The 13,018-nt window shown below is 44.2% G+C and overlaps 1 protein-coding gene across 2 annotated transcripts; it reads right to left on the bottom strand.

Annotated features, from left to right (window-relative positions):
- Window positions 1–1,649: 1,649 nt before the first annotated feature.
- On the bottom strand, window positions 1,650–10,637 carry C1H8orf76 (chromosome 1 C8orf76 homolog). Of its 2 annotated transcripts, none has more exons than XM_062503784.1 (6): window positions 10,523–10,637; window positions 9,878–9,973; window positions 7,319–7,462; window positions 6,007–6,524; window positions 2,988–3,120; window positions 1,650–1,893 (listed from the first exon to the last, which is right to left on the bottom strand). In XM_062503784.1, the coding sequence occupies exons 1-6, from the start codon at window positions 10,634–10,636 to the stop codon at window positions 1,687–1,689; spliced, it is 1,212 nt and encodes a 403-aa protein (XP_062359768.1). In that variant the 5' UTR covers window position 10,637; the 3' UTR covers window positions 1,650–1,686. The 2 variants fall into 2 exon arrangements, with proteins under 2 accessions (XP_062359768.1, XP_062359779.1); XM_062503795.1 differs by lacking the exon at window positions 1,650–1,893 and adding an exon at window positions 2,147–2,219.
- Window positions 10,638–13,018: the final 2,381 nt, after the last annotated feature.

The raw sequence follows: 13,018 nt of genomic DNA on the forward strand, positions 1-13,018 counted from the left end.
GTGGACAGTAGGGTGAGGGAGGGGATTCTGCTTCTCTGCTCTGCTTTGGTGAGACTCCACCTGCAGTGCTGCACCCAGCTCTGTGGTCCTCAGCATAGGAAGGACATGGCCCTGCTGAAGTGAGTCCAGAGGAGGCCACAAAGATGTTCAGAGGGATGGAGCACCTTTCCTATGAGGAAAGGCTGAGACAAGTGGTCTCTGCAGCCTGGTGAAAACTCTGGGGAGATCTCCTTGGGGCTTTCCCATACATAAAGGAGGATACAAGAGAGCTGGAGAGCGACCTTTTACAAAGGCCTGTAGTCACAAGGCAAGGGAGAATGGATTCAAACTTAATGAGGGCAGATTTAGACTAGATATTAGGAAGAAATTCTTTGCTGTGAGAACAGTGAGATACTAAAATAGGACGCCTGGAGAGGTCTAGTGGAAGGTGTTCCTGCCTGTGGCAGTGGGGTTGGAACTAGATGATCTTTAAGGTCCCTTCCAATCCAAACCATTCTATGATTCATGATAGGTTCCCTAATCAGTATCTTAAAGCTTTAAAATTCATCTGAAAGTAGTAGATACAATCCATGGTGAATCATCATTCAATTGTGAATTATTTAAGGTTTTGGCACTCTTTAATACTCCAGAAAGAAAACACAGGAACACATGAAGAAAAGGGGCAGCAAAAGTATGTCTAAGAGACTCCTGGTTTTAAACTATATCCATTATAGAACATGTCTGCAGAAGGCTACAGAAAAATTAAGTCTCACATTTTAAGAGAAGACAGGGGAAGAGCACACCTTGTATGTCTGAAATGTAAACTATTTCAAGTGAAAGAAACTACAGGAGGATCTTTGCCCTCTTCTAGATGCCCAAAGCACAGAGCACCAGTGTTTGAGAAAGCAAAGCAAAGTGTTGTCACTGTCAAATGAAAGCACAACAGAAGGAGCTGGATGAGGCAGAAACAACACTGCCAGTTTTCACAGCAAAGATCTTCCTTGCAGGCTTCTACAAAGGATATGATCTGACTAAACATTCTTCAGTACATATAAACAACCTTGTCAGTTTTTTCCTTCTCATCTAAGCACACTGAACACAAGACCATAGCTTGCTGATGCCTGCAACAAACACTTGGCTTCAAAAAGAGAAAAAATGTCCTACTTTTAAGTTAAATATTTATTACTTAGAATTCATTACTAAAAGATATGTAATTGTTATTGTTGACAATTTCTCAGCATAAATAAATTTGAGATTTCTAGCTATCCATCTCTGAACAGAAAATCACTATAATGTTAATCAAGAAATAATAAATTACTTAAGAAAATGGCTAATTCCATGGCTCTAAATGCAACACTTCTAATATGATACCAGGAAACCTTCAAATTGGATATCAGAAAGGAAGCTTCCATCTCACCAGCACTGCAGATCTCAAAAAAATCACAGGCACTTCAAGCACAAATTGGTGAGGATTATGATGGAAAGCTGCATCTGAAAGCTTTATTTTACACTGTGTTCATTATAATTTTAAACACAAACAAATCAGTGAACGAAGAAAAGGATGGAAAGTTAAGAGTTTAAATATGGAGATTCATATATATTCTTAAAAGAAATACAATAAGAATTCTTAAAAAATATAGTATGAACTTTATTGCATGTATCATGCCGTAATCATTTGGAGGTACAAGAATAATTACAACAAAACATCTATGTTACTGAAGGTGGGAGATAAATATCTGAATAAAATTGTCTGTCAAAGTGACATAAATCATCTTGGAGATTACCAAACCATTTAATTTCAAATTCCATGACTGAAGCAGTTATCAGTGATGACAATGCTGAAGGGCCTATGCATTTTACCTCACCCTGAAATTCCTCTTTCAGTTTTTCTGGTATAAGATCCTGCCCCATAGCCTGCAAAAAGAGTCAGAAAGAAGTGAATCAAGAAAACAGCTTGCAGAAAATAACCCCATTACACATGGCATGAATACCAGCCTTTACAGGCAAAGCCCTTGTCACATGATCCACACACCATCCTGGAGAAGTTTCCAAACCATGATGAAGATGCCTGCCCTGGCATTCTGCATGCAAAGAGAGCTGAGACCAAAGCTCAGTGCTGCACAGCCCCTCCAGTTTCTGTCTGCACTTGCACATGCGGTCTTCACTCTGAATAGCAGCAGAAATCTCAATGCCAGCTCTGCATTCAGTGCTCACCTTGCATCAGCATCAACACTGAACTCCTGGGGCATGTCCGAACAAGGGAGGAAAGAAGTTTATTTTCCCAGCCTTTCCCAACCCTGAGGTAGCCTGTGTGCTACTGCCCTCTCATGGATGCAGCCGGGCAGTGGCTTGGCTGTCACTAACTTAAAGCTGTAATGATGACAGCAGTTAGAAGCTCGCTGGCTTCATTTTACATGTCCTAATATTCACTATGATAAATTGTCAGAAGCTCCTTAAAAAACACTAAAAATATTTAATCTCTATGAAGAGATTAAATATTTCTCTCCTCTGTTATTTTTTTTAAACTAGAACCCAGTACATTAAACAAAACAAAGAAATGCAAAAGAAAGTCTCTGGCTTTTTCCAGAAATATTTAATACTTTTTATGTAAGTGTTTAATACTGCTGTGGCCATCAAAGTAATCTTTACTTCCATGTCAAACTAGTGATTCACTTTGGGGCATCTAAAACTCCTGAGATAAAATGTGCATCCCAGGAAATGCACAGTGCTGATGCATCTGCAAATACAAGTCCAGTAAGAAACTTATTAACACTGCACATTCCTGAAAGCAGAATCTCAGCAGATCAGAGATCCACCTGTGTGACACAGGCCAGGGCTCTACAGGCACCTCTGACAGTTCCAGATTACACCCTGCCAGCAGCCCGCCCCAGTTAATTAATTCCCCGTGCTTCCTGGCACGGTTAATTAGCTCAGGGAGTGTCATGCTTTGAGGACAATCAGCCCACACAGAAAACTGAGACCCTGCACACAATGAAGTATCCTCTTACTTTGGTCATCAACAACAAGGAGTCTTCATCAAAACCAAGTAGAGCCACTTTGTCATCAATTTCTTTTTGACCTTTTCTGTTATTCTCCAGCACAAAGGACAACTGTTGTGACTGGGTAAGCTGAAGTAAAAGCCTGGAATGAGAAAGGCAGCTAAAAATTGGCACAGCTGGAAAAAGAGTAAGTCAGCAGACCTAAAAACAACCAAAATGTTTAATACTTTAATTAACACTTAATACTTTAAAACAGCTCTTCTTCCTGACTTTTGCCTACTGCAAAGAAGTCAATACATGTGTATCAATCTACCATGGATATTGTATATCTGTGCTATAGAACTACTGAGAAGTTATTTTTGAAAAATAATATGACAACAGCTCTGGTTGCTCCACGCAAACATTTTTGTCCCCATATATTCATCACACCATTCAAAAGTGAGGCTTGGACCTGTGAGTCATCAGGTGCCCCATGTCCTTACTACAGCCTAACAAAGACAGCACCACATTTTTGCCTATGGAACTTGAAAAGCTACAAATGTGAGGGTTTGGACAAATATCAAACAGCCTTCCCACACAGGCCAACCCTGCATAATTTTCTAAAAGTGTTCACCAGTTTTATGTTCCAGGCAGTGCCACAGAAGTCACAACCATGAACTGGTTAAAGGTTACACACTCTGCTCATGACAGAGGTTGATGTCACACAGGGCCCCATCACCAGCTGCTCAACCAGCAAGAAAAGTGGCAGTTTCCAGAGTCCCCTTCATACAAGGGCTGTAAAACAGGTCAGCAGAGGAAATATCCAGGTGTCTATACATTTGTCTCAAATCCACTGTCAGATAAATTAACAGTATTATGCCTATTTTACAGTTCTAGGAACAGAGAGACACATTGCATGATCTCCTGTGAACTCACTGAAATTCACAATGGGCATTATTGCTGATATAATTATTAGTTTTAGAGAATTCACTGGAGTCTAGAAAAGGGCTACAGAGGTGATCAAAGGCCTGGTAAGCCTTGCCATTTGGGAGCAGGCTGAGACAACTGGGTTTGTCCAAACTTGAAACAAGAAGGCTTAGGGGAAACCTCCTCACCATGTTTCAGTATTTAAAGAGTGGCTACAAAGAAGATGGAGACTCGCTTTATACAGGGAGCCACATGGAAAGATGAGGGACAATAGGTATAATGTTAATTTTGGGGAGATTCCAACTGGACACAAGATGAAAGTATTTCACAATGAGATTGGAATAATCTCAAGAAAGTTGTGGATTTCATACTGTGGGACATTTTTTAGATTCAGCTAGACTGGGTGCTGGGCCATCTTGCCTAGTTCATGTTTTTGCCAAGAAAGGATGACCCTTGAGGTCCCTTCCAACCCTGGAATTCTATCATTCTACAATATTTAACCAAGGGACCATTAGAACTTAGCAGTATTGTTACTGAAAATGTGTGTAATTCAAGCTTTATACAAAAAGAAAAACAGCAAAATTTTTTATCCCATTTACTGAAGTTAAGAGAAATTGGTGTTACAACAGTGATGTGCATATTTAAGGAAAAGACTCAAGATCTGAGATTAAAACTTTCATTTAAATACTACAGGCATCAACATTTATAACTCTGATTTTCTCAGTTAAAACTTCACTGAATTTACAGATGATTTGTTGGTTCCAAGTAAAAATGGAAAATATTTTTAAAGTATTTTTGTTTCAAAATTAGCATCAACATAGTATAAAAAAGAATGAATTTTCAATGAAAATTAAACAAAAACCTCCTTTTTTTTCAAAACAATGAGAATCAATTATTCATGATGCATTGCCAGAGAACCTTATTTCCTACAAAAAACAATACTAACATCCCTTTTCCAGTTGTAACTTATCCTGCACACACATTTATACAAAAATCTACATCCCACTTCAAATCCAACAGACCTGAAAATATTAGACAACCTGCATAAGCCTTGGGCAGGGGAGAAGCTTTTCTGGGACAAGTGTATCTGCAAATGTAAACCACAGTAACACTCTGAAACTGTGCAGCCAAGCAAGGAAATGCCACCATTTATAATTGTCTCAGTTCTAAACCATACACACTGAAACAAGCAATGCAAATTATTAACATAAATGTACTTTCAATGTTCAACATTCAATATCAAGTACTAATTCAATGAGCTTCTTCAATTCAAATCTTCATCTCTTAGTCTGAGCACAATTAAAAACTACTATTCGGAATTTTTTTTCATTTCTTAACTCTTGCCCCAGCAGGGCAGTTATAAAGTGTTCTCTGTAAACACTTTCTGGACATTCTTAAGATGCCTTTAAAAACATTCAAAGACTGATACATTACTGAGAGGCAAGAGGGGGGAAAACCATCCAAGATTATTTTAACAAAACCAGATCCTAATTATCTCTTTGAAAAATTATGTTTTGGGGATTTTTGCTGTATGCAAGAGTTTTAGGAAGAGGGAAAAGGAAAGAACATTTTTAATGCAGCCCTGTCAATCAGTTGTCACAGAGTTCATTTTCCAGCCTCATCCATTATGCAGATTGGGGTATTATTATAAAATACATTTTCACTCAAGCATGAGGCTTCAAGCAAATAAGACAGGTGGCACTCACAGAAGGAAGACTGGCTATGCCCTCCCTTTGGGGCACTCCTGCTACTGCATCTTTAATACCAGACCAGAGAACAGCAATGGTCTAGCAGGAACATTTGTTGAAGAACAGACCCTTTTGTATATATTTACTTGAAAAGATTCACACATTATAAGCTCATTAAAAAACTCTTTACTTCTCAACTGTGTGTGACACTAGTTTACTCTTTCCACTCAGATTCAAACTCTTCACAGCCACCACACTAAGCAGATTTTATTTTTAGATCTGAAGCAACACTAGGGTGCTTTTAAGTTAGAGTTGCCAACTCTGAAACAAACATTTAAATTGAAAATGCAAACTGAAAACAACTGGGAAAAACATGCTTTACATTGTTCATGTCTGAGAGGACTTAATATTATTCTAAGCATACGAAGGATTACCTTGCTCTGAGAAACGAGGCACATGCTTTTATCCCAACTTTTTTTAACATGTTCTGCTTCCAGGACTTGGAGTCTGCACATTTCTCTTTGTCCATCCATTCCAGTTCTCCTGAAGTGTAGAGGAATTCTTTCACCGTTTGGCTGCTGGGACAAGTCACTGCATTCTTCCCGTTTGTTTCTGCAACAAGACTGAACCAAGGGTCTTCTTTCTGGCCATCTGATCTGTGAGGCTGCAAATTAATCTCTCTGCCAGTCAATGTTTTGAAACTGCTGTTACTTACACAAACCTCTTCAGACTGACTTAGATTTGCTTCTGGAATGACCAGTGAAGACAAATTCTGTAAAAGACTCACGTAAGCTTCAGCAAGTAACTTCCAGAACCAGGGACTGAAAGGATGTAAACAGATCAGTTGCTGCAGACACATAATCTTTTTTTCTACATTTTCCAGACCCTGGTAAATGGAAAACTGCAGGTTGAGAACTGTTGTTAAGTGATCCGTGTTAGTAGCACTGTTTCTCTAGAAACGAAAGATAATAGATTAAAAACAGGAGTAGATTAGAATCATCCTTCGGAGCCTAAAAAAAAAGTCTCCCTAAATAATGACATACAAATACCACAAGGTAATTTTTTGAACTGTACAGAATGGTGCTCTTAATTTAAAATGATACAATGGGATACAGATCTTGCACAATCAAGCTGACAGCATTCATTCTAGCTGCCTTGTCCCAGTCTGAGGCAAAAAGGTCCTAAAAGCTGTCATTTGTTTATTTGCCTTCAGAGTGTTCTACAGCTGCCTTTCTTTGCATCATAAATACCTTTTATATAAAATAAAAAGCATCAATAATATTCTAGCAGACTTCAGAGCCTCTGGACTTTTTCCTTTATGGGAAAAAACTCTATTTGTGGCTAGATACTCTTCTTGGTGGCAGTTTGGCAGCAAGTATATGGAAAAGAAAGGGAGTTTTGAATTGTCACTTGTATAGTGGAAAGATTTAAGCACTCATTTATTCCCTTTCTTATAATTCCTATTACATTGCATTAATTCTGCCTGGCAGAGCATGATATTTAGTCCCTTCCAGGACTACCAGTTTCCCTGCACAGGGAGCTCATTGTGGTACAGGGTGTTCCAGTTTCTAAAGAGTGATTATATCTGCAGTGACAGTTACCCTCTGTTTACCAAATACTCTGAGCACTGAACATCCTGAAGGATTATACACATGAAAATTATTTTTCCAGAAAATGGTCCATATAAAAGAACTAGTGGCAATGTTTTCATGTTCAAAGCCTAAAAAAACCCACTTCATTATTTACCATTTTTTCTGCAATATCCAGAGCCTCCTTGTGCCTTCCAAGGCGAGATAAACACCGAGCCTGGCCCTCCTGGACATCACGTCTCATTGCAATGTTGCTGGCAGGTAAGAGTAGCAGGCAGTCAGAGTATTCACACAGGGCTTTCTAGGAGTGTGGACAGGAAGAAAAGCCAACAAAATAGGGAGAAATTTGCATTTAAAAGCAAGCCTGACAGCACATTTTCTTTAGGACTACAGTCACAAAGGGAATTCAGAACCTCAAGTCCACATTTGCATTTCTCCAGACTCAGCTACTACCTGTGTGAGCAAGAGACAAGGCCCCAGTACTACACAGCCAAGTCTAGATGGTGATGAGCATCCTCAATTCTAACTCATGTTTAGGCCCAAGCAGGATTCACCACACATCTGTCCACTTCTCTCCTACCACACCTGATCCAGAAGGGATCATCTACTGAGCTGGGTAATGTGACACAAGGCATCAATGATCTGAGTGCTCACCCTAAATCTGTGGGACCTTATTTCCAAACCATGACATTCTCCATGGGAAGGTTTGAACCTGGAAGTACCTCACCTCAAATAATCAGTAAGTCAGAGAATACCATGACGAAGGTGAATCTCCACTGTTCCTGTAGGCTGGTTTTAATGTACTTGAAATAAATATTAACTGGGCTAAGGAAAAAGGCAGGAATGAGCAATACTTCTGCAGCTTAATGCTCAGGGCACTCACCAGGACTCCAATTAACATTTAAATACATTAAATTAAGTATTCAGTGAAGCTAGGTCTGGAATTTTGATTTCTCTCCCTTTGTGTAAGTGCTCAGAGAGAAGACTAAAGAACAGTATTCATTCTCCCATCTCTCAAAATGAGTCTTTAATTATTCCTTGCAAACTTTAATGGTTCTAACAGAAAGAGCTTCTAAATACCCTAAATACTTCCTAGTAAAAGGGCTGAAATATTTTTCTTTCCTGATGCTGAGCTCACATTCATTCTTAAGCGAAAGAGGGAGCTCCCATCTGCCCAGTGCATGCAGTAGCCACTGATAAAAATGCATCAGATGGTTGAGGACAACCCTGTTTGCCTTGTTATGTGACAAAGGGATATAACCTGGCAAGGTTCAGGCATTATGACTGCAGAATCTGCAGTCATCTGTATCCTAAAAACAAGCACAGTTTAGATCACTGCTGTCCTTGGTATTTCCTATCAAGTGGCCAATCCTGAAGTAAAAAAAAAAAAAAATTGATACTGAAAGAAGAGATTACTACCCTTATTTACATATTCCAGCCCCCTTTCTAAGGTCAGTGCTTCCAAATCAGTAATTTTATGTGCAATCAAGCCCTGGTTCTTGTTCCACCAGTGATCTAGGTTAGCAATAAAACTGAAAACATTTCTGACATGAATTACTGCAACAGAAAAGAGTTAGGAAGTAATGGTCTATTTAGCAGATGTGAGGAGGTGTTTTTCTCTCCTGACTGGGAACTACAGTAAGGAGAAATCTGCTTTTCCTGGGGGTCAGCAGCTACATCTGACCACAGCCTGAGGCAGCTCTGCTATCAGCACCCTTTTATGAACCCCTTCAGGGCATCTCAGCTGAGACTAGAAAACATCTGTCAGGTATACACAAGGCTGCAGTGGTGCTGAAGTAACAACAGAATCAGTGCCAGCTGAGATACAAAAATATCTACAAATCCATTGGGCAAGGTAAAAGGAGTAGAGTCAGAAGTCAACTGGAGGGCTTTGAAATCAGGGAACCTATAATGCAAACCGTAAGAAGAAGAAGCCACACCAGAAACAAGGCCTGGAGATGCCGATTTCAAGAAGGAAACAAGGTAACGAAAGATTAGACCCTGCAACTAGGACTGCAAAAGGCAGGGGAGCATCGCTGACGAGGAACGCGGCTCAAGACATACGCAGTGAGGAGAGGTCCGGGACCACGGCGGGCAGGAGCAGACACGGACTACATTCAGCATGGCAAAGGTACAAGCGGCCTTCCGGAGCGAGCGGAGGCCGCAGAGACCCGGCACAAGTCATGCAGAGGCAGCTCCGCGACTGCAGGAGCCTGACAGCCACTGCAGCTTTCATGGGACAGCGGGGGGAGCTCTGAGAAAGGTGATCCGCAGCCGCGCGGTGCCAGCGATCTGACAGCCTTGGTGGGACGCGCCGTTATCCCCAGGCGCTGAGAAACCCACACGCCAAACTCTGACCGTGACTTCCCCGGCCACAGACACCCGCTCTGCTCACGGCCGAACTGCTGCCATGGCCTGGATCAGTTCCGGGGCAGCGCCGCGTTCCTGCCCAGTTTGCTGCAGGCTGACTGCCGGATGGATCAGAACACAGATCCGCACCGCGGCCCGACACGGCCTTGCCCGGGGCTGCCACGCGTTCAGCACGAACCAGAAGCGAGATTAACCGCGACACGTGGGCGTGGTACAGCTTGTACCAGACCCGCAGGCCGCGGTACCTCATGTACGTTCACTCTGGCGCAGCACATCGGGGACTGCAGGACCGCCCCCGTCCGCGTCCCCACGACTTCCTCGACCCGTGCGAGAACCCTGGAAATACCTCGAAGTCCCGCTGCCGGAACGCCCAGTCCGCACGGAACTTGCTGCCCGTGACCCCGCCGGCGCCTTCCCCGCCGTCAGCCGTGCTGTGGAACCACTGCGGGCACACAGAGCACACAGAGAGCAGTCACGGGCCGTGGAACCACTGCGGGCACACAGAGCACACAGAGAGCAGTCACGGGCCGTGGAACCACTGCGGGCACACAGAGCACACACACACAGAGCAGTCACGGGCCGTGGAACCACGGCGGGCACACAGAGCACACACACAGAGAGCAGTCACGGGCCGTGGAACCACGGCGGGCACACAGAGCACACACACAGAGAGCAGTCACGGGCCGTGGAACCACGGCGGGCACACAGAGCACACACACAGAGAGCAGTCACGGGCCGTGGAACCACTGCGGGCACACAGAGCACACACACAGAGAGCAGTCACGGGCCGTGGAACCACTGCGGGCACACAGAGCACACACACAGAGAGCAGTCACGGGCCGTGGAACCACGGCGGGCACACAGAGCACACACACAGAGAGCAGTCACGGGCCGTGGAACCACTGCGCGCACACAGAGCGCTCACGGAGCCGTCACGGCCCAGCTCGGCCCGCCCGCCGCCCCAGCCACTCCCGCCGCCCCGGCTCCTCACGCGGGGCTCGCAGTGCCTGGCGCCGCTCGGAGCCCCGTCCCCGCCGCGCTCCCGCCGCTCCCGGCTCGGCGCGAACAGGGAATCCTCGAATTCCGGGCCCAGCACCGGCTCCATCGCTGCCGCCGCCGCTCCCGCCGGCCCCCGCGCGGGGGAGGAGCTCGGTCACCGCTCCCCGAAAGGGAAGTGCTTCCAGTAACCGGCTGAGCTAGGGTCCCGCGCCTTAATACATTGAGAGCGTAATTGTGGAGGTGCTCTGTTAGCATCCCGTCCTGGTGACTGTGCATAGGGAGAGTGGGAATGCGTCTTCGTAACTTTTCCATTTGGTTTCACTTCTGTTTCAAAGCAGAAAATGTACAACCTGTTCTAGGTGACCCTGCCTTGGTAGTGGGTTGGACTAGATGACCTCCAGACCCTTCCGAGCCTAAAAATTCTGTGATTCTGTAAAATTCTAGGCTTTCCACGACAGGCTTTCCCAGAGCAACCTACACTGTCCTATGGGAAACGGGGACACAACGAAGTCGAGACTGATCCTAGACCTCCTTCAGGATGTCAAGACAGGCACCCGGCTGATCCTTGAGGGCTCTACCTGCCCTGGCTGCCTGCCCTGCCTCGTGGTACTGCTGTGCAGTCTGCTGTGTTCCAAGGGTACTGCTGTGCTGTCTCCTCTCTCCAGTCCATCCATCCTGGAAGGTCCATTTTGTCCCATCTAATCACCACACAGGTTTGGAGAAGGTGACCTGAAAAGTCGTCCTTGAACTTCCTTAGCCTGCAAAATGGATTAATGGACTTGTCTATACCAGAACACCTTTTGAGGACAAAGCAATGCTTGTATAGATGATTTTAAAGGTTTCCTTCTAGCAGATATGTAAAAGATGTGGCTTGCTTTTGTTAGGGTTTTTTTCTCTTTTTACGTGCTTAAAAATGCTCTTCTGTACCAGCAGAGCTGTGACTGGATGTAGCATGACCTGGCATAAATGCCAGGGTAGAAACTCAACTTTGGTAGTTGGACTTGATCAGAAAAACAAAAGCAAGATTGATGTTTCTTTTGCTTGTAAAATTGCTATTTGGCAAACAAGCCCTCCAGCACAGAGGAAACTGTTCAGCAATTAAATCTTGAGAGAACCAGGAGTTTGTTTGACATGCTTCAGTCTATCTGTTAAAACTATCAAGGTAGGTGAAGGCAGTCACTTGTGTATGCACACAAAACCACCTGGCTTCCTCCTGCCTGCAGACCAGGACAGGCAAAGCACACGGGGGTCAGACTGTGGAGGTTGGCACAAGTGTATGAACAGTTTCAGCACCTGTAGTGCCCCTCATGTACACTGCACACACACATTCCTGTTCCCCCTACTCCAGGGCTGCAGGTCACACTGCAACACACTGGTCTGATGAACAGGGGGCAAAAATCCAGAACGACAAATAAGCACAAATCAAAAAGAAGAAAATCCAAAAAAAGAAACATGAGTAAACAAAGTGAAATGTGGCCACAGCTCAAAGGAAAACACAAAAAGCAGGGCATTCCCAGGGGCAAATCCCAAAGCAGCCAGTTGGCTGCCAGCTTGAATTGCAGAGTCCTCCAGGGCTGGGGGTTTTGACCATAGTTTCTTCTGAGGATACCAACGTGGTCTACAAAATGCTCTGTGTTGCAATGCAGGGAATGCCTTTGTCTGGTAAATCAGTGATAGAAGAGCCATGATTCCCGACTTCCCCCCCACAGGGGGCCTAGCAGCTGACTGTGTGGTTTCAGTTGTAAGTCATGGGCAAAGTATTGCCTCTCTTCATTTCTTCTTTGCCTGGCTCTCCCCTGCCCCTGCCTCCCCTCACGACATTTAAAAAATTCCTCATATATTAGTTACAGAAATGAAAAAATGCAGCTTTAAGAATTAATCCGTCTTGTCAGCACTGAAAGTTTGCTCAATTTCTCCCCCCAGATCCAAGTCATCAGTGTAGCTGCCAGAATACAAATTCTCACTGTACTTAAGTAAAGCTGTTTGCCTGAGTTTGCATGGGATAATTTGCCTTGATGCCGTTAGCTTTGGCTTCACAGAGGAAAAAACATCATCCCTGGAAGAAGCAGCTTGGAGGGGGCTTAGAGATATACGAGCTCAGCAAGAGCCTGTGCTGCTGCAGCTGCTCTGAAGGCAACTTCAGGGATAAAAAGAAGCTATAGATGAATCTCTCCCTAAAGGCAGCCAAGGTCTTACTCCATTGCCAGCCAAAGCTCAGCACATGAACACTGGACCAATAAAAATGGGCTCCAGAAAGTTGTGGCCTCCCAGTGAGTTCCTGCGCATCAGCAAAGCCATTGTGGCTGCTCACACGAGCGTGCCTCGTTACAGCAGCAGCGAGAGGCTGTGACCCAGCTTCACCCTGGGTGAGTGGGGCCAGGCAAGTGGGGGATTGGCCAGTGTGCTTCACCTTGCAGTCAGGGTGAGCCCAGAGACAGCCCAGGTCATGAACATAATTTCAGCAATAGGCAGGGTTTTTCCACGCTGT

The sequence above is a fragment of the Cinclus cinclus genome, chromosome 1 (genome assembly GCF_963662255.1).
Source record: "Cinclus cinclus chromosome 1, bCinCin1.1, whole genome shotgun sequence".
NCBI classification, from domain to species: domain Eukaryota; kingdom Metazoa; phylum Chordata; class Aves; order Passeriformes; family Cinclidae; genus Cinclus; species Cinclus cinclus.

Excerpts from the sequence above, each read along its gene's own strand:
- C1H8orf76 (XM_062503784.1), bottom strand. The coding sequence starts at position 10,636 with ATGGAGCCGGTGCTGGGCCCGGAATTCGAGGATTCCCTGTTCGCGCCG. Across the intron at positions 9,974-10,522 it reads CCAGGCACTGCGAGCCCCGC|TGGTTCCACAGCACGGCTGA; the intron begins GTGAGGAGCCGG and ends GTGTGCCCGCAG. Across the intron at positions 1,894-2,987 it reads CCTTGTTGTTGATGACCAAA|GCTATGGGGCAGGATCTTAT; the intron begins GTAAGAGGATAC and ends CTCTTTTTGCAG.